At 45.3% G+C, this 26,589-nt stretch overlaps 3 protein-coding genes and 1 long non-coding RNA gene across 7 annotated transcripts; 2 read left to right on the forward strand and 2 right to left on the reverse strand.

The window, feature by feature from the left end:
• Positions 1 to 226: 226 nt before the first annotated feature.
• On the forward strand, positions 227 to 6,577 carry LOC117839238 (homeobox-leucine zipper protein ROC3). 2 transcript variants are annotated; one of them, XM_034719524.2, is made up of 11 exons: positions 227 to 371; positions 696 to 966; positions 1,058 to 1,344; positions 1,437 to 1,743; positions 1,915 to 2,481; positions 2,770 to 2,877; positions 2,969 to 3,187; positions 3,279 to 3,453; positions 3,938 to 4,206; positions 4,323 to 4,418; positions 5,417 to 6,577. In XM_034719524.2, the coding sequence occupies exons 2-11, from the start codon at positions 793 to 795 to the stop codon at positions 5,858 to 5,860; spliced, it is 2,646 nt and encodes an 881-aa protein (XP_034575415.1). In that variant the 5' UTR covers positions 227 to 371; positions 696 to 792; the 3' UTR covers positions 5,861 to 6,577. The 2 variants fall into 2 exon arrangements, with proteins under 2 accessions (XP_034575415.1, XP_072147035.1); XM_072290934.1 differs by lacking the exon at positions 227 to 371 and adding an exon at positions 427 to 451.
• A 3,535-nt stretch (positions 6,578 to 10,112) lies between these two features.
• On the reverse strand, positions 10,113 to 14,856 carry LOC117836708 (uncharacterized). 2 transcript variants are annotated; one of them, XM_034716186.2, is made up of 6 exons: positions 14,543 to 14,856; positions 14,156 to 14,277; positions 13,377 to 13,544; positions 12,346 to 12,531; positions 11,397 to 11,561; positions 10,113 to 10,664 (listed from the first exon to the last, which is right to left on the reverse strand). In XM_034716186.2, exons 1-6 carry the CDS (start codon positions 14,620 to 14,622, stop codon positions 10,381 to 10,383), a joined length of 1,005 nt encoding a protein of 334 aa, XP_034572077.1. In that variant the 5' UTR covers positions 14,623 to 14,856; the 3' UTR covers positions 10,113 to 10,380. The 2 variants fall into 2 exon arrangements, with proteins under 2 accessions (XP_034572077.1, XP_034572078.1); XM_034716187.2 differs by having other exon boundaries at positions 12,379 to 12,531; positions 14,543 to 14,853.
• A 1,718-nt stretch (positions 14,857 to 16,574) lies between these two features.
• On the reverse strand, positions 16,575 to 21,623 carry LOC117839610 (protein HEAT STRESS TOLERANT DWD 1). 2 transcript variants are annotated; one of them, XM_034719993.1, is made up of 13 exons: positions 21,407 to 21,623; positions 21,266 to 21,307; positions 20,973 to 21,082; positions 20,789 to 20,867; positions 20,091 to 20,231; positions 19,883 to 19,981; positions 19,545 to 19,701; positions 19,252 to 19,355; positions 19,026 to 19,165; positions 18,857 to 18,929; positions 17,177 to 17,295; positions 16,961 to 17,075; positions 16,575 to 16,843 (listed from the first exon to the last, which is right to left on the reverse strand). In XM_034719993.1, the coding sequence occupies exons 1-13, from the start codon at positions 21,452 to 21,454 to the stop codon at positions 16,724 to 16,726; spliced, it is 1,347 nt and encodes a 448-aa protein (XP_034575884.1). In that variant the 5' UTR covers positions 21,455 to 21,623; the 3' UTR covers positions 16,575 to 16,723. The 2 variants fall into 2 exon arrangements, with proteins under 2 accessions (XP_034575884.1, XP_072146913.1); XM_072290812.1 differs by having other exon boundaries at positions 21,266 to 21,623.
• LOC140221323 (uncharacterized) lies at positions 21,347 to 25,094 on the forward strand. Its single transcript, XR_011897091.1, has 2 exons — positions 21,347 to 23,033; positions 24,238 to 25,094. It is a non-coding gene; the product is annotated as an uncharacterized lncRNA (long non-coding RNA).
• Positions 25,095 to 26,589: the final 1,495 nt, after the last annotated feature.

A 26,589-nucleotide genomic window follows, 5' to 3' on the forward strand; every position in this document is an offset into this window, starting at 1 on the left:
GGGTGGGGCCTGGCCTGCCCAGGGAGGCGCGGGCACCGTCGCTGCCACGTGGGGCTCCGGCCGGGACCGGCGGGTGGGGGCCGCGAGGTCAGCGGGGGCGCGTCACGCGGAAGGCGAGGCGGAATAAGAGGTCAAAGCGGGGGGAGGTCGCGTCACGCACGGACAGGCACAGTGCACAGCACACCAACAAGTAACCGCGCCGTCTCCTCCGCCGCTGCTGCCTCGCTTCCCCTGTCGTCGTCTCCCTCGCTGCGCCGGCTGCTGCGACTGCTGCGAGGGGAAGACGAGAGCACAGGGGCAAAGGCAGGAGAAGGAGAAGGCGATCGATCCACCTCGCCATCGTTCGTCTTCAACCTCGCGTGAGTGCGTAGGTGAGCCGATCGAGCGAGCTTGGGCGAGGGGGGAGGGGGAGGAAGCAGGGGGTACGCCGAGGCACAGAACAACCGACAGGGTATTTACTGCCGCCATTTACTCCCCCCGCCCTTGTCCCGCCCCCATCCCCTCCCTCCCCTTGCCCTTTCACTCCCATCGCCTTCGCCCCCTCCATTCCGATCCCCCTCTCTTCTCCCTTCCCCCCCAAACCTTTCCCTTTCCTGTACGCCCCGCTAAATCCTCCTCCTCTCCCCCTGTACTCGCCCTGCCATGCTTCGCCTTGGATTTTAATTACTACTTGCTGCTTCTGTTTGGGACGCAAGATCACCAGACGGGCCGCACGACGAGAGCAGGAGGAGGAGGAGGAGGGATTCTTCATTCATCGGTTCGTCTGCCGGTCGAGCCAGGAAGGAAGGAAGGATGTTTGGGGACTGCCAGGTCCTGTCCTCGATGGCGGCCATGGCCGGGGCCTCATCCTCGGCGGACGCGCTCTTCATCCCCAACCCTGGCGCGCTCGCCGGCTTCATGTCCTCCTCCGCCGCCGCCATGCCGTTCCACCACTTCTCCACCACCACCGCCTCCCTAATACTACCTGTAAGTGCTCCGTTTGTTCTTCTTGTGCGTGCGTGGGTTGTTCTTTCTCTGTGTCTGATGAAATGGTACTACTACGCATTCATGTGTGCAGAAGGAGGAGGGCGGCATGATGGGCGCGCTCCAGGCGGCCAAGGACGAGGACATGGAGCTGGAGATGGACATGGAGCTCAGCGGCGGCTCCGGCAGCGGCCACCTGGACGGCCTCCTCAGCTTCGCCGACGTGGACGACGACCGGCCCGAGCAGAAGCCGCAGCACGGGGGCCTCGACCTCCAGGCGGCGGACGCCGGGCAGCCGCCTCAGCAGCAGCTCGCCACCGCCAACGGCAAGAAGAAGCGCTACCACCGCCACACCGCGCACCAGATCCAGCAGATGGAAGCGTAAGAATACTCTTCCACCATGCATTTCGTAATCTTCTTCGATCGGAATCGATCTCTGATGCACGCATTGCATTGCATTGCCTTGCCCGCAGGCTGTTCAAGGAGTGCCCGCACCCGGACGACAAGCAGCGGCTGAAGCTGAGCCAGGAGCTGGGGCTGAAGCCCCGCCAGGTGAAGTTCTGGTTCCAGAACCGGCGCACGCAGATGAAGGCGCAGCAGGACCGCGCCGACAACGTGCTCCTCCGCGCCGAGAACGAGAGCCTCAAGAGCGACAACTACCGCCTCCAGGCTGCCATCCGCAACGTTGTCTGCCCCAACTGCGGCCACGCCGCCGTCCTCGGCGAGATGTCCTACGAGGAGCAGCAGCTCCGCATCGAGAACGCCAGGCTCAAGGACGAGGTCGGCCGCCGCTCCCTACCTACCTACTCGCCTCCCTGCTAAACCCTAAGCACCGCACCGCTCTGCACTGCATGCAAGAATCCTGGACGGGCAACGGGGCAAAGTACTTTTGTTTTTTTATAACTTTTGATTTGATTCGGGCCAACACAACACTGTTCATTGTGCATGCAGCTCGACCGATTGGCGTGCATCGCGACCCGGTACGGCGGCGGCGGCCGCCAGCCAAGCATGTCGTCCGCGCTGGTCTGCTTGCCGGGGCCGCCGCCGGTGCTCATGCCGCCGCTCGACCTCGACATGAGCGTCTACTCGCGCCACTTCACGGACCAGTCCCCGGTCATGGGCTGCGGCGACCTCATCCAGTCCGTCCTCGCGCCCCCGCCACAGCAGATCGCCGGCGGCGGCGCCGAGAACCATGCCGCGTCGTCCTCGTACATGGGCTCCATCATGGCGCCCGTCCCTGAGCAGGACAGGCAGCTGGTCCTCGACCTTGCTGCCACGGCGGCTGACACCCTCGCCAAGATGTGCCGCGCCGGCGAGCCGCTCTGGGTGCGGTGCCGCAGCGGCGCGGGCTCCGAGGTCATGGTGGCCGATGAGCACGCGCGGATGTTCAGCTGGCCGGTCGACAGTGGGAAGCAGGGCGGAGGCTCCCCGGTCGCCGGCGCCAGGACCGAGGGTTCAAGGGACAGCGCCGTGGTTATCATGAACAGCATCACGCTGGTGGATGCCTTCCTGGATGCAGTGAGTTTTCGATCCATTTTAATCCCTGAGCAGGCGATTTAATTAAACTCCTTCCTGGATGAAACGGGTTTCATTTGAAAGTGATTTGGCAATCGGGACTCCCTGGATCTTTACTATCTTGTTCGAATGCCGGGAGAGATGGTGGCACAACCATGGGGTGGGGGTGCTGGAATAAGATTTGGAAAAATCAATATCAGAAACCTATATCTTTCTTGTTGTGTCAATATATGAAATGTTTTTTATGCATTTGTCTCAAATATTTATAATTACAAAATTCTGTTTTGGCAGAACAAGTGGATGGAGCTGTTCCCTTCTATTGTGTCCAAGGCAAGAACTATTCAGGTCATAAACCATGGAGCTGCTTCTGGCCATCTGGGCAGTGGATCTCTCCTCTTGGTAACTAGCTCTCATGTTTACGTGATGATCACTTTACACTTTGTTAATACTTAAAATGTGATTGATCTGATTGCGTGGAATGAACGAACAGATGCAGGCAGAGGTGCAGTTCCCATCTCCTCTGGTGCCGGCGCGGGAGGTGGTGTTCTTCCGCTACTGCGTGCATAATGGTGATGAGGGGACCTGGTCTGTTGTTGACTTCCCCGCAGAGGGGTTTCAGCTGGAGGCACTACAGACATCATCAGTGGTCAAGTGCCAGCGTCGCCCCTCTGGCTGCATCATCCAGGACATGCCCAATGGCTACTCAAGGGTAAGCATGACACTTGTACGTGAGGTGATGAGGGCATGGTGTGCATGATGCTTATTTCAGCAAGGGGTTTGACACACGAATCTGCATGCAGGTGGTGTGGGTCGAACACATGGAGATGGTTGGGGAGGAGAAGCCGCTGCACCAGGTTTTCAAGGACTATGTAGCCAATGGTACTGCCTTTGGTGCCACACGTTGGGTCTCCCTGCTCCAGCGCCAGTGTGAGCGCCTCGCCAGTGAGCTCGCCCGCAACATTGCCGACCTTGGAGGTATGCTCCGCTCTCTGTCATTGCAAGCATAATTTTTTTTTAGGAAAACTGCAAGCATACTACTTGATTGCTGGTTCTTATTTGCCATGGCAACACATTATTTGCTCATACGGCATGTTTGCTGCTTGAGACCTGGAAACCCAAGCTTTCACATTTGTTCAAAACCATAGATCATGCCATCTGTTTGTATGATTTTGATCTTTTAGTTGCTGTCTGCATTACCTTGTCTACCCGCTACTCAACCTTTTCCCTTGGGGATAATTCACGTGCTCATTTCAACAAGATGTCTGTTTTTTATCGTCGTCATCATCTTTTCTTTGAAGGAAATGTGTTGTAGAATATGCATATGCTTCATTTAGTACATTTGTCTCCTATCATAACTATGGCTACTATATGTTATTGCTGATCATCAGCATTCATCCATTGTGACAGAAGTCCAACTCTAACCTTCATGTTATTTTTTTTCTTACCTTATAATTCCCAGTGATTCGCACCCCAGAGGCAAGAACGAATATGATGAAGCTGTCGCAACGGATGATCACCACTTTCTGTGCCAACATCAGTGCTTCTGGGAGCCAGTCTTGGACGGCACTCTCGGAGTCTACAGAGGACACGATCAGGGTCACTACTCGGAAGAACACAGATCCAGGGCAGCCCAGCGGTGTCATCCTGACTGCTGTCTCCACAAGTTGGCTTTCTTTCAGCCATCAGCAGGTCTTTGAGCTTCTTGCCGATGAACAACAACGCTGTCAGGTAGTGTCTGTATTTACGATTTCACTGGGTCATTTTTAGCATTCTTTGCTCTAGTTGCATCCAATTGTTGTTAAATTTGATTCAGTAGTGTCTTGATGGATGCTTTACTTTTGCAGCTTGAGATTTTGTCAAACGGGGGCTCACTTCATGAAGTGGCACACATTGCAAATGGATCACACCCTAGAAATTGCATCTCTCTTCTTCGAATTAATGTGAGTATCTCATTTCTGCTTCTGATTGCTATTTTTTTATGGCAGCTTCTGATTGATATTCATAGTCCTCATATTTGAACGAAAAAGAGTTTATGAATACTGATGTTATGTTGCTAATTTCTTGCTTCAAGAGCACAATCACATTAGGTTGGCTCTTGCATGGTGCTTGTAGTTTTTAGTATTTAGTATTCGAAGAACATTATATAGATGATCTAGCTATTACATTGGACTAGTAATTTAGGCTGATATCTGAAGGGTGAGAATCATATATTCTTAGCTTTTATGTTACGAAAATATAATGGGAAGAATTGTGATAGTATACATGTATGCCATTTTTTATGTGTCTCTAAAATGAAAAGTTGTCAAAAGGGAAGCAAAATTTGTAATTGCTCACTGGTACTGAATTACTGCAGTAACTGTACTCTGGTGTAGAACTGTTGATCATTTTAATAGTTCTACAAGCACTTTACTATTTGCTACCAATGCCAAGGACAAGAAATTAACAGCGGCTACTTGAGCTGTACAGTACTTGAGATGCCACAATAAATGAGATTTGATCTATCTACTCTGAGTCTTAGCACATGCATCCCTGCAATTTTGCAACCAAAAGTTAGTTACATTTTCTGTCAAAACTTTAAATTTTACCTGGAAAGAAAGGAAGCTTATATGTCTTAAGGTCCTCTCTTTATGGTATCAGACCCATGCAAATCATATGCTGATTTGAGGCCTTTATAATCTGAACCATCTTGACATTTCATTTGCCACTTTGTACATACTGAAGTAGTGGAGTACATGCTTTGTACATACTAATTACATGCTTGCGTCGTCATATATATTGTTTTGTTTGTTTATGATAGTTTCTGTTCATCTTTTTCGTGTTCTTGTTCATTTTTTGGTATATTGTTATTATCCCTGAAATACTGTTTATTTTAGCATTTAAGTAGATATTAACATGATGTTTGGAGATCTGATATTTTTGCAACTGAATGAAACCACAGGCTGCAAGCAACTCATCACAGAATGTGGAGCTCCTGCTGCAGGAGAGCAGCACCCACCCTGATGGCGGGAGTCTTGTGGTGTTTGCAACTGTGGATGTGGACGCCATCCAAGTGACGATGAGCGGCGAGGACCCTTCCTACATTCCTCTCCTACCCCTGGGCTTTGCCATCTTCCCAGCAACCAACCCTTCTCCTGCAGCAACCAGCACAAGCTCCGGCAATGGAGAAAGCAGCCCAGGTAACCCAGAAGAGCCTGCCAGCGGCTGCCTCCTCACCGTTGGCATGCAGGTGCTAGCCAGCGCTGTGCCCTCAGCCAAGCTGAACCTCTCAAGCATCACAGCAATCAACAGCCATGTCTGCAATGCCATCCACCAGATTACAACCGCGCTAAAGGGCACTGGAACCAGCGGGGCTGAGCTGGCAGCTGTGGGGGGCTCCGACTAGTTGCAAGAATGGCTGGGTGGGGAACCGAGGAGAGCGGATGGACACAGACCAAAATGCCTTCCAAGTCAGGTTGTTTTTGCTAACATCAGGTTTTCTATTAGTGCCAGTGCAAGGGAGGATTTGACAAGAGCCCGAAACTAACACATCAAAATTCAAAATTCCTCTCTTTCCCGCCAAGTGCCTCTCAAAATGACAAAAATACCCCCGACCAGGCAAACAGTGTGGGGGCATTTTGATCATTTTGGGAAGCTAGTGCTGTCTACAACTACTAGAAAGGGTCTTGTCAAGCTCTCACTTGCACCGGCTGAATCAATCACACAGATAGCAACCCGGGCATTTTGGTCATGCAGTTGTCGCTGCTCTCGGTCTGTTCCCTTTCTCAGAAACCAGAACTGTGAAGGTTAGCTAAGATCGGTATGCTTCTTATTTTTGTAATAATACGATGAAAGATTACCTAAATAGTTTGCACGTAATGGTTTCGTCGTCTCTGTTAGAGATTGAAGACTATTGTGTAGGAGAGAGGAGAAAAATGTGTGAGAGGAGGAGTCAAGAGCGAACCAAACCAGTTGTGACCCTTGGATTGGATCCCGGGTCTTGGTTCGGGAATTGACTTGTTCCCTCTCTGCACTGTCCTTGTCGATCTGTAACCTGCTTGTTTGTGTTACTCCGGTCGTTTGATTCCATTGGTAGATTGTTATCAAGCATGTTTGCAGCTCTTGCTCTTGCTCTGGTTGTGAGGTGGTGGTTGTTGAATGGGAGTGAATGTGCGTGGTGCCCTTTTGTTTCTTGTGTCGACCTAATCTGTGGAAGACAGTGCAGGGACTTGAATGCCCTGCCTTTCTGCTGCACACCACTGCACTGCGTTGCATTGCATTGGATCCTGCTGTGGTGGCTTGCTTGAGATAGATGTCCTGGCACTCAGCAACTGTAGAGTGTGGAGGGCCAGGCCAGCCACCCCAGTTTTCGAGCTGCACAAGGCAATGCAAGCATCAGCAGCTGCTGCTGGTGGTTATTTATTCCTGTGTACTATGCGTGAAGATGCTGTGTCTGACGATCAATCTGATGGGTGGTTGGGGAGATGCCTCCCTCATAAATAGCTTACCAGGGGAGGGGACCGGCCAGCTCCTCTCCTCTTCTCCCCCAGCTGCATTGCATTTTCTCTGTTTGATGCTTTCAGTTCTGCCATTTTTGTGATAAAAGCAACAGCATGTCTTGTCTTAGCTGGATCAGGAATTCCCTGTCACTCTTTCTCTCTCTGTTTAGCTGGAGAGGCCTTTGGAGTTCTGACAATGACCGGAGGTAAGGGTTCTATGGGAGCATGCTGCATTTGCTACCTGCTGTTGAGGCAGAAAGAAAGCCATGCTTTGCTTTGGACATTGGTTCTAAGTGTTAGGAAGGTGCAAATCAAGATATATTGCTATGTCCAAATTAAATGGGGCTGATATGCAAGCATGATGTACAGAGTGCAACAAACGCTCTAAACTAGAGGGTAAGTACATAACACAATGTAGGTCCGTCTGATCACGACACTAAATTTGGAGAGGAAAAGCCATGTTGCGTTCCTGTCTGTGCTCTCATGAATTTAAGTCTGGTAATTGAAGCTCCAAATGAAGAATCAAAACATGTTCATACACCCGCGCGCGGTCTCATGCAGGAAGCACCAACACCGATGCTTGGTGAGTCTATGCTTCATTGGATCCCGAGGTATACTGATCGCACTAGCGCTATTAGAGCAAAGAAGGATCCAGTCTTTGCCATGTTACCCCAACTGTCAACGATCTCATAGCTCACAGGTCAACCTCAACACTCAGAGGAATTGTTGTGTCTTCTTGGTCTTTCAGGCAATCAAAGAGGACCTAACAAGGACAACATAGCTGGCAGAAAGGGAGTGACAATCAAAGTGCCTGATCGCATCAGATTGATCCTTAAAGTCGTTGTAGCGAGGGAAACAAATTAAGACGGGTAGAAATGGTACGAAAGACATATCATAGAACAAAGAGAAGGTAGTTGTAGTAGTGCAGTTAAGTGGAGAAGAAACAAAGAACCAAACTAATAACTAAAGGTGTGTGTGTACAAAGTGAGAATGTCATGGTGAGTGATTCTAATTAAGACAAGGTTCCCAACAAAGCAGTGATAGCGAGTGGATGGGATCCTCAAGCGGCCACCACCATCCATCAGTGGGCTACAGGTGAACACCAAGCTCAATAGGACCATAATTTGTGTGGTGATTGGTGAGAGCGACACGAGCAAAGAAAATCCTATATCATATGTACTTCTCCTATAGGTAGATGTTGTCAAGAGTGGAAGAAACCTTGACTCCAAGGAAGTATAGTGAAGATGATCCAAGTTAAACAATCATGAATAACTTGTCATTGAGATGTTTTTTCATAAAGTTGATGAAACCGTGAGCCATCACTTATAATGATCTTTCAAAAATAAATGATGATGCCATCAACATAAAGATGAAGGATATGACCATGAAGAGAAATGTGAACAAATAGGGCAGGTTCATTGTTGCTGCGCTTACAACAAGCATTAGAGGGTGTTTGGATCTTTAGTCGTGACTAAAATTCATGTCACATCGAATATTCGGATGTTAATTAGGAGGACTAAACATGAGCTAATTCTAAAACTAATTACACAGATGAAGGCTAATTCACGAGATGAATCTATTAAACACAATTAATCCATCATTAGCACACATTTACTGTAGCATCACATTATCAAATCATGGACTAATTAGGCTTAATAGATTCGTCTCGCAAATTAGTCTCCATCTGTGTAATTGGTTTTATAATTAGCCTATGTTTAATACTCCTAATTAGTATCTAAATATTCGATGTGACATGAATTTAAAGATGTGCTAAAGAAACAAACACCCCAATGACAAATCATTCCATCAAGGCGAGGAATTTATACAACTACCGCTACAAAGAGCATTAAGAAGCTTCACCCACTGTACATGTCATCGGTAGGAAACCTGCATCTAATTCAACTGAGATTTACCCACTTTGTACTTTTAAAAGGTATACTTTTTTATGCAAATGCCATGCTAGTAATGTGCAATTTTAAGTAATATGAGACCAGAAATTCGACCCCTTTGCATGGAGCTCCAATATGTGGATTATAGGCGAGAAGAGCAACTCTCTGATACCTACGGAAAAACTTCTTGTGCCAACTTTGCATTCTTCTATCTTTTCACATTGGATATTAACTTACTGCACTTATGTTTTTGAAATTAATTTTCCTTGAATTAATGTGTGAGTGATGTGCAAACTACAAGACTATATACTGGTTGTCAAATACATACCCAAACCTATACTCCCTCCATCCACAAATATTTTAAGTTTGAGCAAAACTATAGAAAAGGCAAATAATATTTATGATATTGATAAGCATCCTTAGATCCATTATGAAATATATTTTTCATAGTTTACTTCTTTGATGTGGTAAATGCTAATACTATTTTTTTATAAGTTTGACATAAACTAGGATTAGGATAGTTTGATTTAATTTGTGATAAACTCAGATATCCTTATATTTCTGGATAAAAGGGGGTATGCATCTAAAACTAATAAGAAATGTCGTGAATAGATTAAGAAATGAGCTCTCCAGTTTCCAGCCTGTCTGTCTGGCTGTGCCCTATGATCACCTTCTGGCTCTCGAGTGACGGGAGGTCATGCGATGCAGCACCTGTCACTGGCTGGGAGGCACTGAGACGACGTGACCATCATCTGTCAGCTCAGGCCTCAGGCCATGGCTATCGCCATCGCCATCGCCACTTTCTGCTCGCAGGCATGAGCTCTTCCGGTGTCCGCACGCCTGCAGGCTGCCCAGCAAGCACGGGTCTTGCGTGATTTTGTTACTCCACTTCTGCTACCAGTTACCACCACAAATTTAGCGTTGTCTGACTGTTTTAGGGATCTCATCAGAAGCCTTGTCACGGAACAATAAAGAGTTTCTTACAGAATGCAGTAGTGAGTCATAGTTATTTTCAGAGTGCTTATTGCTTTCCACAAACAACCAGCAAACAAATGGCTAAGACCAATGCAGGCAGAACGATAACAATCAAAGTAACACATACTAACTGACAGCAGGTGCATGATTACAGACGAAGAAGACAACACCACGAAACACAAATGAGTAAATGGCAACTGACTGAAACTGAGCTTCACAAGACGTGAACACATGTTTCTACTTGTCAACTGAAAACTGTTTACACACAGTTCTGAACTTAAAAAACAATTCAACCTAGTTCTGAACCATGCAACGGAATGCTTTTAGTCTCTACTGTACTGCACTATATACAAACACTGTACTGTACTATATACAAACACACGAACGCGCTCTCGACTAGTTCTGACCTCAAAGGTCAGGTTCCTTTCCTGACAGTTAACGAGCTCCTCCAACTGAAAGGCATCTCACATCTCAGGCTAGCTGTATCCTATCAGACTTGCGATCCATGCAGCCCAAGCGATGGGAGCAACCAACCTCCAACCAGATGGTGCGTGCGTGTGTGACTAACAAGCCCAGGGAACTTGCCTTGCTCTGTCATTGTCCAGGCTCCAGTTAGCCTCTGCGAAAACACGGCGACGCCGTGCCGATCTGGGTCCTACGGCCTTCTTGTTCAAAGGCGTGAGTGTCCGGAACATCACGGCTTCTTTGTTCTCCTTCTCCTCGTGCTGCTCCTCCTGCGTGCGCCGATCCATCTCAGACCTCTTCCGCTGCCGCGTGCTTCGCTCCTTCGTCTTCCGGTCTGTCTGAAGCTTCGCCTCCACGTCAGTGTTCCTCGTCTCCAGATTGCCTGCATGAATCAAAACTCAGAAGTTCAGTTTATTGTCAGAAATTGTATTACAATAGCATTGCTCAGGTTGGGAATTAGATTACAAAAGCGGCAAATTTCCGACAATGCTCTGAAGCCTGCACACAACTACTGTAACGCTATGTTGTTGCAGCATGAACAACTGCTATTTTCATTTTCTCGTCAGAAACTGTGTTTCCTGAGGATGATGTATTCAAAAAGGTTTACTCAAATTAAGGGTTATTGATGAATCGACAAGATCCTAGTTGTTGGGCTTCCATGAAACTATAACTAATTATGCATCTTCCTCGTACTTATCGCCATGTTGGTTTTATGCAAAAATAAACAACTAATGTGCAATGAACTCTGTTTTATCACAAACGATGCTATTTACAGCATGTTCTCATTAAAATCCTATGCAGGAGCAGGATCCCTGCCAGTGCCAGATTTATCAAAGAGGAACACAAGTTCAGAACAAAGGAGGCAATCACGACACGACTATCAATCGCAAACAACAACCTGAAGCCCACAAGTAACTAATGTAACTTCTATACACATTTTCAGTTTAGTCAGAAACTGGCAAATTTGTCAGGAACTGTTTTTTGATAAATCTGTCAGAAACTGTGTTTGAAGTGTCAAAACTGAAATTAAGTACTGAATATGAATAGATTCCATCATGACGTGGATCCCATAGAAACCCCATAGTACTGTGTTCGAGTGCTTGAGCATGCTTACCTTTGAGATGGTCGTGAGGCAAGGCTGCAGTGTGCTGCTCCTGCTTGTGCTGGTACATGTCATAGCTCTCTGGCTGTAGCATGCTCTGGTTCAGGAAGCTCTCGATTGCCTTCTGGTCTGCCTCAAGTGTCGCCTCCGGGTCACCATCCCTCATCTCCAGATTGGCTGCATGAATCAAAAATTCAGTTTCTTTTCAGACATTGTACTGCAGCAACATAGGGATTAGCGATCAATCAACGGATTCCTACTTACATGGTTTCCAGCAAACCATACAGAAATGACAAATAGCCAACAACACCCCGAAACCAGCACATAAATACTACACGCTATGATGTTAAAGCATGAAAAAGCTACAATTTCAGTTTCTTATCAGTCATTGTGCTTCTATATGAATTTCTTCATAAAATGCATTGAAACTGCGTTATCAAATCTATAAAAATGGCATTACTAAAATCAAGGAGTGTCAATTATGCAATCAAACCATATTGTCAATTCTGCTGCTTGGTTGTGAAACTATCCTATCTTCAGACACAGACACATGACAAATTCAGTTTCCTGTCATAAACAACTACTCTCTACAGCATGTCACAGAATCACTGAATATGATTTAGCCATTAATCTGTTAACTAGTGTGGAAATTTCATTTCTACATGGTTCTTTTGAAAACCAAAAGAGAATACAGCCTCAGTTTCTCAATCTGGAAACGAACAAAAAGGAAAGTTCAGGTAATCTAGTCAGCAATTCCGTCCAGATTCATTGATCTCTCAGAATCAGCCATAAACTTTCTGTTTTTGGTCAGATATTGTGTTTCTTGACATTTTTTTGTCAGAACCTGTGTGTAGATGCAATTAGGGAAATTAAGTACTAACAATGAACCGACCACATCATGATGTGGGCTGCGGAGGTATATACCCTGTAACTACAAAACTTCATAGAGATCAAGACATACCATCAACTAGGAGCTTGAGTGCTTGATGCTTACTTTCGAGATGGTTGCAAGGCCAGTCTTGCTGGTGCTGAGCATGCTGGTACATCTCACAGCTCTCCAGCTGCAGCGTGCTCTGGTTGAGGAAGTTCTCGCTCGCCTTCAGGTCCGCATCAAGCGCCTCTGGATCATCCCTCATCTCAAAATTGGCTGCATAAAATCAGAAGTTCAGTTTCTTGTCAGAGATTGTACTGCAGCAAAGCAGTTAGTGATGAATGAATGCAGTTCCATGGTTTCCAGCAAACCAACATCACCCTGTCACAAGGACATAATCACTATATTGCTGTGATATTGCTGCATGAAACCACAGTTTTAGTTTCTTATCAGATAACGTGCTCCTAGATGAATTTCCTAAGAAAATGTGTTGAAGTAGTGTTATTAAATCTATTAAAATGGCATTACTAAAATCAAGGAGTGTCAATTAAGCAATCGAACCTAGTATCAATTCTGGAAGCTGCTACACTCTTACTATGAAAGTGCATTGGCATATCCGCCGCTTTGTTCTGAAGCTATCCTCAGTCTTGACAACCTACATATTCCTTTTACAACTCAGACACACGAGAAATTCATTTCCTGATGTAAAGACTATCCTGTATGTCACAGCATCACTGAATATGATTTGGTGACTAATCTGTTAATTAGTACAAAGTTTCATTTCTACATGGTTCCTCTGAAAAACCGAAAGATAATACAGCCGTTGTTTCTCATTTCGGAAACAAACAAAAAGGAAAGTTCAGTTAACCTAGTCAACATTTCCATTCAGATTCATTGACCTCTTGGAACCATCAAATTTTCTGGTTTTAGTTAGACATTGTGCTTCTTGACAAATTTTGTCAGAACCTGATGCAATTAGGGAAATTAAGTACTAAAAGTGAATCGAACAGATCATGATGTTGGGCTGTGGAAGTATATACACCGTGACTAGGAAACTTCATAGTCTCATAGAGATCAAGACATATCATCAACTACGAGCTTGAGTGCTTGAGCATGCTTACTTTCAAGATGGTTACAAGGCCAGGCTGCAGCGTGTTGCTGCTGCTCCGTGTGCTGGTACATCTCATGGCTCTCCAGCTGCAGCGTGCTCTGGTTCAGGAATCTCTCACTCGCCTTCCTGTCTGCCTCAAGTGTCGCCTCTGGATCACTGTCCCTCATCTCAAGATTGGCTGCATAAAATCAAAAGTTCAGTCATTGTGCTGCAGCAACAAAGGAATTAGCGATGAATGAATGGAGTTCCATGGTTTCCAGGAAACCGACAAAACCCTGCAACAAGTACATAAACACTATAATGATATGCTGTTGCCGCATGAAACCACATTTTCAGTTTCTTATCAGATAATGTACTTCTAGGTGAATATCATCAGAAAATGCGTTGAGCAAATCATTGAAGACTTATACACTCTTACCATGAAAGTTCATCTTTATATCTCTTCTGAAAGCAAATTAAACGATGATTAACAAAAGCCACTTTCCTGTCCAGATTCATTGACCTATCCTATCTGCAGTCCTGAACAACCACATGTTCCTAAGACTTTTTCACCACACCAATTTCTTGCAGACATCAACAGAAACGCGAAAAATTCAGAACATGGTTGGCGACTAATTCATTACTGAAATTTCATTTCTATTTGGTCCGTCCGAAAACCAACAGATGCAGCCCCAGTTTCTCATTTCGGGAAAGTAACCAACAGCAGGTTTCAATTAACCTGGTCAAAAGTTCCGTCCAGATTCATTGACCTCTAAGATTCAGTCCGGGGAGCCTGAACATGGTGCTTACCGTCGAGCCGGTCATGGGGCCAGGAGAAGTAGTCCCAGTCCCACCCCTCGAAGTCGTACTGGGGCCGCCGCAGCTTCACCAGCGGCTCTCGCACGACGGCAGCGAAGCCGAACCCCGGGCCCCTGCAGAGCGCAGCGAGCCAAACACGACGAATTCAGAAAAGGAAAAGACAGAACGATCTTGCTGCTACGCAAGAGCCGGGGACGAATTCAGCGTTTGGGCGGAGGGCGAGGCAAACACGAATTCAGTGGGCGGAGCCAAGAAAGAAGAATGGCAACCAATGGAACAAGCATCCAGAATCACGAAGGCAGAAGAACTGGAAGGATAAGCATCAGAAGGATCAAGAACGACCGATGCTGCAAGAACCAGACCGCTGTTGATGCTTACCTGAGAATGGAGGAACCCCTGTCCACCTCGATCTCCGCTCTCAACCAGAAGCGGTGTCGCCGCGGAGTCCACCCCTCCATGGCCGTCTCCGTCCGTCCTCCTTCTCCTCCTCCTCTCTCGCTCGCCCACCGACTCGCTCGCGTTGGCGCTCTTCTCCTCGCCTTCGGCGGCGTTCGTGTTCTTGCCTTGGTGCGGCTCGGGTCTGGGAACGGACCGAGCGGGGGATTGGTCGGTTGTTTTTATAGGCGGAGGCAGCGAAGCAGGAAGGGGGGAAGAAGAAGAAGAAGCAGAGCAGGGGGGCGGAGGGGATCAGGGGAAAGTTCGTTACGAGTTAGCCGTTGCGGCGAGACAGCTTCCGTGTGTTTCTGAGGCCATACTCCGTGTGGCCCACCTGTGTCTGCCTGCGTGGGCTCTCGCCATCGGAGCACACAAGTCAAGTCAGTCAATCAATCGAATCCTCCACAAGTCAATTGCGGCGCTGCTGTTCTCAACAATTCGCTCGTCAGCAGCTCCACCAGGCCTCTCCATTGGCCCAGATTTCCATATTTAGCGCAGGAGTATATAGGAAAACATGCCAAAAGAAGAAAAAGAAAAATTACAAACGCGGTTCGTAGGTTGCCGGCGGTCTTTTAATCTAGTGGGGTTTTATTTAAGTGAAAATTTTCTTGTTTGTGGCATATTTAGCTGATAGCATTAGTGGTATTGTTTTTGTGTATTAGGGTATTATGTTTTCTGCTCACTTCTCAAGGATAGGGTCAATGCAAAAGATCTTCTTAGAAGAAAGCAAATGGAGTTGGAATCATACACGTGTGACCTTTGCATTTTGTAAATACATGAGGCTGCAGCTCATCTCTTTCTTACACTACAACTTTGCAAATGTTTGCTAGGCTTCCATCGGTGGTAACACACTAACAATGACAAGAAATAGTTTTGCAGGCTTTTAGAAGGATCAGACAGTAGTTGGGAGTTCCTTTCTTAATGGAAGTTATATTCAAATGACTTCGAGCATTTGGACTATCAGATATGACTGGATCTTCATTCTTCAATGATATTGATCCAATTGTGGATTATTGCATAGAAAGTTTATTTCAGAATTCTCCCTAGTCCTTAGAGCAAAGCCAAATCTTCTCACCTCTATGGAATCATGGCTCAATAACTTGTAATTCTTATTTTGTTCCCTTTTCACTTTTGAACTTTTTTCATGAGCCTAGTGCTCCTTTTCCTTATTTCTCAATATAATATCAAGTAGGGGCTTGTTTCTCCTGTTTCATTAAAAAATGTATTCTATTTTATGGCATATTTAGCTAAATAGCGTTGTGCTATCGGTTTTGTGCAATGTAGGTGTGAAGACTTTTATTGTTCTCGTGTGTATCCATATGATTATAGCTATGTTTGGATCCAAGGGTCAATGTTTAGCTAGTTAAAGTTTAGCACTAGCCTATCCAAACAGGAGGGTTAGTGGGTGAACTAGGAAAGAGGAGCTAATGAGTGCTAATAGGAACTAGTACAATAGGAAAGTGTCAAAATACCCCTAAGGAAATAGAAAAGCAAGGGCAAAAGTGACACTTCATACAAGTTAGCTCTATCCATTAGCCATGCCTGTGCAGTGCTAAGGTTTAGCTCTAGCCCATCCATCCAAATATGCCGTACCTATTATCCATTGCCATTTTTTATGTACGTATATATACAAATGGTTCATATTTATTTATCTTTGACATTTCATCAACTACTGTGAACATATCCATTTGTCATTCACCGGAGCTGCACCAGACAGACATATCATTCAAATTGGGCCGACACAACATATCGATCGCTTTACATCAAATTGGGCGCGTACGTGCATCAAGTGTGTCGGTGTATGCATAGATCGATCGCCTTATATCATCCGCCAAAAATCTAGTACCCAGACGCCTGAAAACCATCTAAATCGATGGTGAATTGTGTCATAACCGAGTTGTTAAGTGGTGTGCAGTTGTGCACTGAAGAGGAGGAAGTGAACACAGCTCCTATTACTTCGTTCTGGCATAGTTGCTCATCAAAGCGGACCTGTTTCTCAAGCAAAAGACCTCTGCAGTAAATCTCAATGCCAGTCGATCAAAATTTCCGATAATGCTCGACAATAAACAGAAGCATCAATACAATGTTAAACGGTGCTTCCATTGATGTCTACGGCCCAGCATATCAATACAAGGTCGCAGCAACGTTGCCAGGCATCAACACATCCAAGCCATCGATCCCCGTCGCTACGAGCATCCCGGGTACCTGTGGGTGCCAGTGCACTTCTTTCCAATGTTTCTGGCCCTGCACATACAAAACAGCCAGTGCCATCAGTACTCAACTCTTTTTTCCAGATTACAACACTACGTATAGAAACAAAAACCGACTGGGCCAATGCAAAAGATGATGTGATAATACTACCTGATGAACAAAAAGAAGTTGTGGGGGTAAATCTTCAGGCGCCTTTACATGATCTTGCATCTTTGATTCGAATTCGGCCTCCCCTTCTGCTCTTTCTACTGCAAGATCCCAAATTCTGAAGCCACACAATTCAGGAGGTGTCAGTGAATCGTAGAACATTTCTGTGGCTTGGGGGATTTAAAAAATATATAAACAAGAGAAGACGAGAAGAATCACGTCAGTTGATGGTCTTCGGATGATACAGCCAATGTTGATGCTTCAAAGGGACTCCACTCAATAGATGTAATTGCTTTCTTGTGATACTTGAAATGTGCTGCCAAGGAGCCAACGCCCTTCTACGAACACAATAGAGAGCATAAGGGAAACAGATTCGACGAGAAAATATCATTGAGAAGCCATGTACTTCAACTTTTTTGCAGGAAAAAGTTGTGTTTGCTTTAGATATTGCTGGGTGCAATTCTATGACATGCTGATAAAGAGGCCTGAAGGAATTGAATATATGCCAAGAATTATCCATATGAATAGGAGCATGATGTTGTAACACCCTAATTTTCAACCTTTGCAATTTAATAAAATTTGCTATAATTAAATGCATGTGTCTAAGGATTTTTAGGTTGCATTTGAATTTTCTTAGGCAATTAAATCTTTTTCAAAATAAATTAATGAATCATAGGAGTTCATTGTGGCATTCATTCTGGTGCATTGTTTTTGGTTGCTTGAATTCAAATTTGTGTTTAAATTTATTTATTTGAATCTTTTAAACAATAGGAAAGTCTTTTTCTTTTCCCTCCCTCTCTTTTCTCTCTTTCGGCCCGCTCTTTCTTTTGGCCCAGCTCGCCGGTGGTCAGCGGGGAGAGCGGAGGGGCAGCGCGGGAGCGGGCCGGCGCGCGAGAGCACTGGAGCGAAGCGCTGGGCCGACGCAGAGGCGGAAGCGGGCCGGCGCGAAGCGCTGCGCTGCGGCGGCGAGCTGGGCCAAAAGAAAGAGCAGGCTGAAAGAGAGAAAGGAGAGGGAGGGAAAAGAAAAAGGCTTTCCAATTGTTTAAAAGATTCAAACAAATGAATTCAAACATAAATTTGAATTCAAGCAACCAAAAATAATGCACCAGCATGAATGAAACAATGAACTCCTATGATTCATTAATTTATTTTGAAAAAGATTTAATTGCCTAAGAAAATTCAAATGCAACCTAAAAATCCTTAGACACATGCATTTAATTCTAGCAAATTTTATTAAATTGCAAAGGTTGAAAATTAGGATGTTACAATGTGGAAATTAGCAATACATGTGCTTGTTGAGATAAGATCTTGGACATTATCCTTTTACTACATTGCTCTTAATCAGTTATACCCATTTTACTTCACCTCTTCATTCGTGGATCTTCTTGAGTTTCATCTCTAGACTCTAGCGGTCTAGCTTACCAACTTGCTTGGGACAAAAAGTAAAGGTTTTGTTGTTGTTATTGTACACATTATCAAATATGTTAAGACCAAAGGGTAATAACAGAGGCAATAGCAGTTGGCTCTGCACTGATTTTTGCTTGACAATGTACTATATAGTACTACCTGCACTAAAACAACATATGCCGTAGCATCTCAACTTGGAAAAAAAAAATCCAAGATTTCCTCCATGAGAAGGTTGGCCCATTACAAAGACTGGACTAAACCGATAATCCCCACCAAAAGAAAATCAACAAAAACAGAGGACCATTTATTTATTTTTAGCCTTTTAATCTTGCTATTTCTCGTGGACAATTTTACGCATCAAATGCTCTTTATTGTATCTAAATGAAAATGTAGGCAGTGATCCTTCCATATTATATACGTTAATATAAAAGCACCACTTAGGTAGTCATAGGCATAACTATTGTGGTTTACGAAGAATTCAAGATGAAATACCTTGATTAATCTATAATCATGGACTGAGACACTGCCATCATCACTTCCTGAAGCTATCATGTTGTTGGCAAGCCTGAGAATATAATGGAAGTAAAGAAACATGCATAAGAAATCATCTATGCATCTATTGTTGTTCATAAGTAAAATTTGAGTTTTTCAACAAACTTACCGGTTCCATGAGATAACATTCACGTCGGAATTATGAGCCTTCATAATAATACATGGTTTCTTTCCTGTCCGTATATCCCATATAGCTATGGTTTTATCCGCTGAAGAAGAGGCAAATATGTCGGCTTCCGTGGGACTCCACTGCAATAATATAATTGTAGGAGTTGAAACAATCACAATCGAGAAAACATAGGTGAAGATCTATGTTACATCATTCAGTGCTGTACCTGTAGATCTTCAACGCTTTTAGAGTGTCCAACAAATGGATTTGCATCTATGTTCCAGTTGCTCGAAGTTGGCTCCCACAGGTGAATGCACTTGGTCAAGTCACCTGCATATACAAAGAATTAAACTAATCCATGCAGATGTCCTATATATATACACCAAATTAGATGACTTGGATGACTTATTGACATGTATCAGAGGGGGCAAGATGATATATTAAGTCACCAATAAGGAAATACTTTGGATACTATAACAAATAGCAAAAAGTGTGAAATGGATAAGACCAATTATACACCAGAAACAAGTCTTCCAGTAACAAGTGGATTCCAATCAATTGCAAAGCCCTCATCTTTATGGCCGCTAAATACTTTCAAAGGTACGAGCTTGTGGATTACTTTGTCTTCCATCCCTGAATCTGATAATGAATTAAGGAAAGAGCTGTAGTCCCACACCTGCACAGAATGCACAGTTATGAACAGATAGTCAGCATGGGGCATTCTATTCCTTTCCAAAACGAAATATAACATGTAAAGTATACATTCTGTTGATGTCTGAAATGGGATTGATCATTGACGTGGGCCAGTCAACCATCACAGAACATGAAAAGGAAATGTGATGGAGGAACCGAATTACCTGAACATGACCAGTTTCTCCCCATGTGGCACATAGATGTGGTTTTTGAGTCATCGAGCGTATCCGATTTACACTCCCCGCGTGAGCCACCTTTTTTAGCTGATACATTAGCAAAATAACACATAATAAGCTATGCATCAGAAGAGCCTACTGGATAGTGAAGTAATTACTTTATTTATGGACAAGTCATTTGAGAAAAAAAACATACTTGCATAGTGTCCTTTGTATCTTCTGCATCATCACTGCTGCTGTCACCATCCATATCATATTCACCATCAGGTCTCGGCATCTTCCCTTTCATGTTGGAAAGCATGAAAATTCCAACATAATTTGGTGTACCCTTTGGAGTCTGAAGAAACAAGAAGTGTTAGCTCTTAAACTGGAGGGACAAAAGTTTGATTATCTGGGTTCACAGGTGGATAAAATATTACTGAAAAAGATGCAAAACAGAGCAGGTAAACATGCGCTGATTATCTGCAACTACACGAATCTTAAAAGTTCCAGCAAAAGATTGATTAATTTTAGAAATTTGTTCAATCTCGTTGTTATTATTTCAACGAACCAAGTTAGAGAAAACTCGCAGTCCATCACAATCTTTCCTAAAAATCATGATGCAAATGCAATCAAACACTCATACTCAGTTTCCTCATGGTTTTTATGTGCTCAGAGTCAGCACCGGCATGATTTTTTTTATCTAAAACAATGTAATAAGATCATAGCAAAGTAAAATTCAGAGCAGGAACCAGGGCAGTATAAAGTCACAAAATATGACAATGAGATATGATTTATTTATGTTTAGAAAATCAAAGAGCCAAGTCCGGGAGACATGAGTGAGGAGCAATTCAAGTTTTGCTGGTGCCCTACACCACTAAGCTGAAATACATAGATGTGTGTGTAGACTTTCACCTGAGTTCCAGCAACACCGTACAATGTATGTGGGAACTCTGATCGGACAAGTCCAAGGTGATCGCGAACGACATCAAAACTGCAACGGAAAGTAAGTTTGTTGACAATGGACCGCACACATTGACCTCAAATTAGGATTTAGGAGAAGTATAAACAACAACCCATGTGGAGAAATAAATCTTACCTCAAGAAAGGACAGCCAATGCTAACAAACTGATGGAAATAATTGTAAGCCGTGGGGTCGTACTGGAGCTCCTCCCCATCTTCCAGTGCATCTACGCCCGGTTGCCATACCTAAATGAATTACTAGTTGAAGAATCACATCTTGTAACGATGATAAAAGATTCCAGCTGTAACTTAACAAATGAAATAATAGGGAACGTTGATGTTCAGCACTCCGCAGTCATGTGCAGTGCAGTCTCCACACGTTCAGGAGACGCGAAGAAAATAACAGGATGGGTTGTTTCACGGCCTTACCTTAGCCGGGACGGCAGATGATGACGAAGGTTCACCAAGTTGCTTCAGCCAGGGAATACAGAAATTGGGATCAGGAAACACTGGTGAGCGATCGAAATTCGAAACAGAAAAATCAGATAACACGATGCATGTATCTGGCACCTTCTTCTTGGATTTGGCCGCCTTCTTGGATCTCTTGACGCGACCCATCAGTTGTGTAAAAGAAATCCACCAATGTAGTAGGAAGGGAGAAGGTCGACGAGACTCTTTCTAGTTATGATGAGCTGGGCAGAGTTATGGGGTGTGTTGTGCGGCTGCGAGGGAGAAGTAGGAGCTAGCGGCGCGGGCGCGGCGCCGGTGCTGGCGGTGGCGGTGTCAGGGTTTGAGGCAGTTGCGTTCCGTGGATGCCAAGCAAGATTATATGGGCTGGGCCGAGACTCAGGTCTCGGGTGGACCGAGAGCAGATAGACCGCCGTCCGCAATCCGCCTCTCCTCGGCTCGCTCGCCCTGCTACGCCGCTGCCGCTGCCGCCGCCGCCGCCGCTGCCGCCACCACTACTCGGTCGCCCTGCGCCGCCGCCACCGCCCGCCATCCTCCTCTCCTCGGCTAGGTCTCCGTGCGCCGCCACGCCGGATCCGCGGCGGAGGAGCCCAAGGACTCCAACGGCCTCTCCTCTCCTGCTGCTCGTTGCGCTCTCGGGCTCTTCGCCGTCCACCACTTCGCTGGCCATCCCCGTCTCCCTCCCTGCGCTGCCGCCGGGCCGCCGCCGATTCCTTCCTGCGTCGCCGCCGCCGTCCACCGCATCGACAGGTCCGTGGTTCTGCCCGCCCACGTGGGTCTGCCTCTCGCCAACCGCCATCCTTTACCCATGGTCTGCAGCACTTCCTCGCCGCCCCTCTTCCTCCTCACCGCGCTCGCCCTCTGCGCTCACCGCGCCACGTCGCCCGGCGCGGCAGTGCCTCGCGCGGGATCCCCTCCTCGACAAATCCACCGCCACCATCAAACAAATGCCGCCTCCCCTTCACCCGTGCTGCTCGTCCTTGTGTTCCCCACCTCCACCTCCCCAATCAACATTCGCCTCTGTGTCGCCTTCGACTGGCTCATCCTGCGGCATCTGCCCTAACTCATCAGCTGTGCGATTGAGAGGAGCTGAGGTGCAGGCCATGGCTTGAATTGCCCATGAGGGAGATGGATTGGGAGGAGCCCGTGCTGGATTTGTGGCTCGGGTAGGAGGAGAATCTCAGGAGATGTCGTGCTTTGGTTGGAGGTGCAGCAAGAATCGATGGAGATCTAGAGATGAGGTCATGGTGGTGATGTTGGAGCTTGGGGATTTTAGAGATGGATTTAGCGTGCTGCTGCTGATGCATGCTGCTATTGGAGGGAGAGAAGGTTAGCTGGGTTCATGATCAGCTCGTCGTGCTTGCCGGCAGGAAGAAGGGAGAACTACTGGTTGCTGCTGCAATCATGGTGGACAGAAGAACAGAGAAGAGGTGTGCTGCTGATTATATTTGACCTGTTGCTTGCTAATTTGGAGGAAGAAAAAGAAAGAAACTGGTTGGCAGGTTGCTAGCTATCGAGGATTGCTTGCTCGGTGGAGGCGGAGGGAGAAAGAGAGGTGTGAAGGAAGAAAGATGCTACTATGTGTTTATTTGAGAGGAGCTGGCTTGCTATAAGAGGCCGGGAACATTTGTAGCGTATTCTTCAGAACATATCACAAGTGCTAGCATATTGAAGATTTGGAGGGCCTGGAGGACTGTGACCTGCTCTGCGATGTGGTACTGCAGATGAGGTATCCAACTATCCATTGTTTGCTTTGAGTCTCCCTGTGTTTATGTGCCTTTAGATGACAGTAGCTTTAATCTTGCTCCTAATTTGATAGAACTGAGATTTTTTTCCAACATAAATAGGCTAATTTCTTAGAGCCATTACTTCATCCCAGTTTACACTTATACATACTCGCCAGATTGAACCATAGTTAGACCTACTGGAAATACCTTTTTATGCTCTCGTATTCTGAATATGGGAATTCTGGACTACTTTATTTTGTGCATGTTAATTTCTCGATAGTATTTCTTTAAGATTTGCAGTTAGGAGACTTTGGCCTTTTGCTCATCAACTTTCTATAGCAATCAGTGATGATATATTAATCTTGATTCTTGAGCCAATCTTCTTGTTACTGAGGCCACTTATTGTACTTGTGCCCATGCAATGTATCTTAACATGGTAGATAACATGCAGGTTCCATGTTAGGTGGAAAAGTTAATTTTCAAACAAACATTTAATCAGGACTACATGCAGTTTATTTTGTGAATTTTGGTTTCAGGGATACATGCAGTGGTATTTGTTTCATATCAGCTTTAGGCTCTCCAATCCTTATTTATTTTATGAATTTTGGTTTCAAGCCTACAAAGCACTGGCATTTGTTTCAAATTTAACTTTTAGCTCCCAACTCTTAATCTGTAAATGGGCAGCTTTAGGTATCAAGAACTGCATTAACCATTGTATTTGTGAGGACTAATGCCCAATTATTTGCCTTCTAGATTTTAGGACACATCATTTTCCTTGTTTCCCTTGTACAATCAATACCAAATGTGGTTTATTTTGCTGTTACTGATTCCTTCCCGTCCATGCTATTCTGCCAAGAAAGTTAGGTTATTGGTTAATGGTTGTTCAATGCAAAATATTACGATTCTTCATATCTAGGTGTACTGTTGTCCAAGAAGTTTGCTTGAGTTACAATTTACAAATAGTGTGCACTGTTGGACTGAATTTTTTATGAAGTCTTAAGTTGTACAAACCATAGATGGATCAGGCCATGAATTTTATTACTGTACTGGTTCCTACATAAGTTATCAAAATTATTTAGCAACATATCAACTATAGGTTATATAGCAAGAAAATGCTATTCAACTTCATTATAAAAAACAATTTCATTCAAGCAAGGCTTTGTTGAACTCACTTGGCCCATCCTTTTATTTTCTTTGTCTATCTAGGTTCTAGAGAAGTTGGATGGAAGAAAAAATGTAGAATCTTTATCGTCTGGGTTCTATGTCAGGTTTGGTTTACTATAAGCATGCTGTTGACGCCAGATTTTGACACGTGTAAAATCGGCGTTAGGAGAAGAAAAGATCGGAAGATGCGGCGAGATACAAGGGCGACGATTGGAAATCGGCCGATTACTGCTATAGTCAAGGATCGGCCATTTGATGCTTCAGTCGAGGATCGGCCGATTGATCCTTGGAGTTCCGCCTTGCCCGACCCCTAAGGCTTGGGATCGGACACACCCGACTCTCCAAGGGAGGATCTCCGCCTCGCCCGACCCCTAAGGCTTGGGATCGAACGCGTCCGACCCTCCAAGGGAGGATCTCCGCCTCGCCCGACCCCTGAGGCTTGGGGTCGGACGCGCCCGACCCCTCCAAAGGAGGATCTCCGCCTCGCTCGACCCCTAAGGCTTGGGGTCGGACGCGCCCTCCAAAGGAGGGTCTCCGCCTCGTCCGACCCTAGTGCCTAGGGTCGGGATGGGTTTGAGCCATTGACGTGTGGGTCCTGATCGGTTACCTCCTTGCTAAAGAGGTGATTGGGCCGATGTAGGCTTAAAAAGGATTATGAAGATGAAAGAGGAGGTCAGCCTATGAAGCGCGTAAAGATAGTACGAATCGTACTTGTAAATATTCATTTTCTGTTTAGATTTGGGGATAGAGTTCTAGTCGGATAAGAAGTTTTTCTGTTTAAAGTTAGAGATAGAGTTCTAGTTAGATTAGAAGTCATTTGTACTGGGCTATAAATAGCCACCCTTATGGGTCTGTAAAACAACAATCAACTCAATACAACAAACTACTTTTTCCTCGTACTTACTTTCAAGCAGGCGACTTCGCCAACACTTTTTCCTCCTTTTCCACGAGTTCGTACGGATTGGCGGGGCTGCATCAACTTGACCTCCGGCTGATCTTGTAAGCTCCGTTTATCGAGTAATTTCTAAGCTTTAACTTCGGGCGCATCGCTGTCGTTTCGTTTAGATTTATTCACCAGTTATCGATATTTACTAGAATTCTAGGTTTTACCTGTTGTTCTAGTTTTATCACCAGTTATCCAGCTTGGAATTAGAACTTTCGGTTTTATTATATCTTGTTACTTAATTTACTACTTTCATATAGCTGATCGGATCTGTTCCTAGTGTTGCTACCTTAGCGTTGTTTAGATTGCTCTAGTAGTTTTCTCTACGAACGTTACATGGTAATCGGTTGCCTCATAGCCGATTTTCTTCATTACCGCAAATCGGCCGATTCGCTGATAAGCTTTCATAAGATCGGAACTTTAGCCGATCGCAACCCCTGGGAACTGATACGTCTATTTCCTTGCCAATCAACAGGTCAGATTGGCTGGCACGCCGCGAAAACCGCACCAGGGCGATTCACCCGAACATGAGCGAAGCAGATTCTCCCGGGTCGTGTGTCTGACGCTAGGAATTCGATCAGTAGTTTCTAGCGCCAACACACTTTTGGCACGTCCGATGGGACCAATACAACCGCCACCATGTCGAAAGCTGCTGAAGTCACCGAAGATAACGTCATCGAAGTAACAGAGGCAGATCTCAGGGACGACCAGAAGGAAGAACTAGAGAGGCAGACGGCATACTACCGGAAGGCATGCCTGCAATCCTTCAGTCGCACCAGGAGCGGGGAGACTATCAAAAAGACTCTGTTTCCAACTCCCCGCCAGATCACAGTCACCGAGGATTCGGACAAGATGTCCGAGATGGTTCAGCAATCCGTTTATCAAGCTTTCATCGATCAATCCCCGGTGCAGATAAGGTACAGCTCTGCCCATTTTAGTTGTTCCTTGAGAGCCATATGCGCAATACTTCTACTTATGATTAGTGTTTTATGACTATGCCAGCACTGTATTTCTTACATTTTGTTTCATGGTACATTAGCATGTTGTACACCCAAATTATAGGGGATGGGGTAGGGCTGGTGACTGGTGGCTCCATTGATATTTCTGATGAAGAAAATAGAGGAAGATTATGTGTTCATTGAGTTTTCTGTTTACGTGAAATCATGTGATGTGGTCATTAGCATGTTGTACATCCAAATTGTCGGTTGGAGTAATCATCTTTGTCGCAATCTGATATTGTTATGTTTTTGTCTATTACACATGCAATTGCACATGAATTTTAATTTTGTTTCATTCTGTGCTTGGTATTAATGGTATGCCCAATGGCAATTTCGTGTCATGTGATGCGATTCTACATTTGTTTTGCATGTAGGGATAATTTGTTTTGCCCGTAGCAACGTTCTCATGATGCAGTTGGTGGTGGAGCAAAACTGTTGCTAGATGAATGATTC

The sequence above is a fragment of the Setaria viridis genome, chromosome 9 (genome assembly GCF_005286985.2).
Source record: "Setaria viridis chromosome 9, Setaria_viridis_v4.0, whole genome shotgun sequence".
NCBI classification, from domain to species: Eukaryota; Viridiplantae; Streptophyta; class Magnoliopsida; order Poales; family Poaceae; genus Setaria; species Setaria viridis.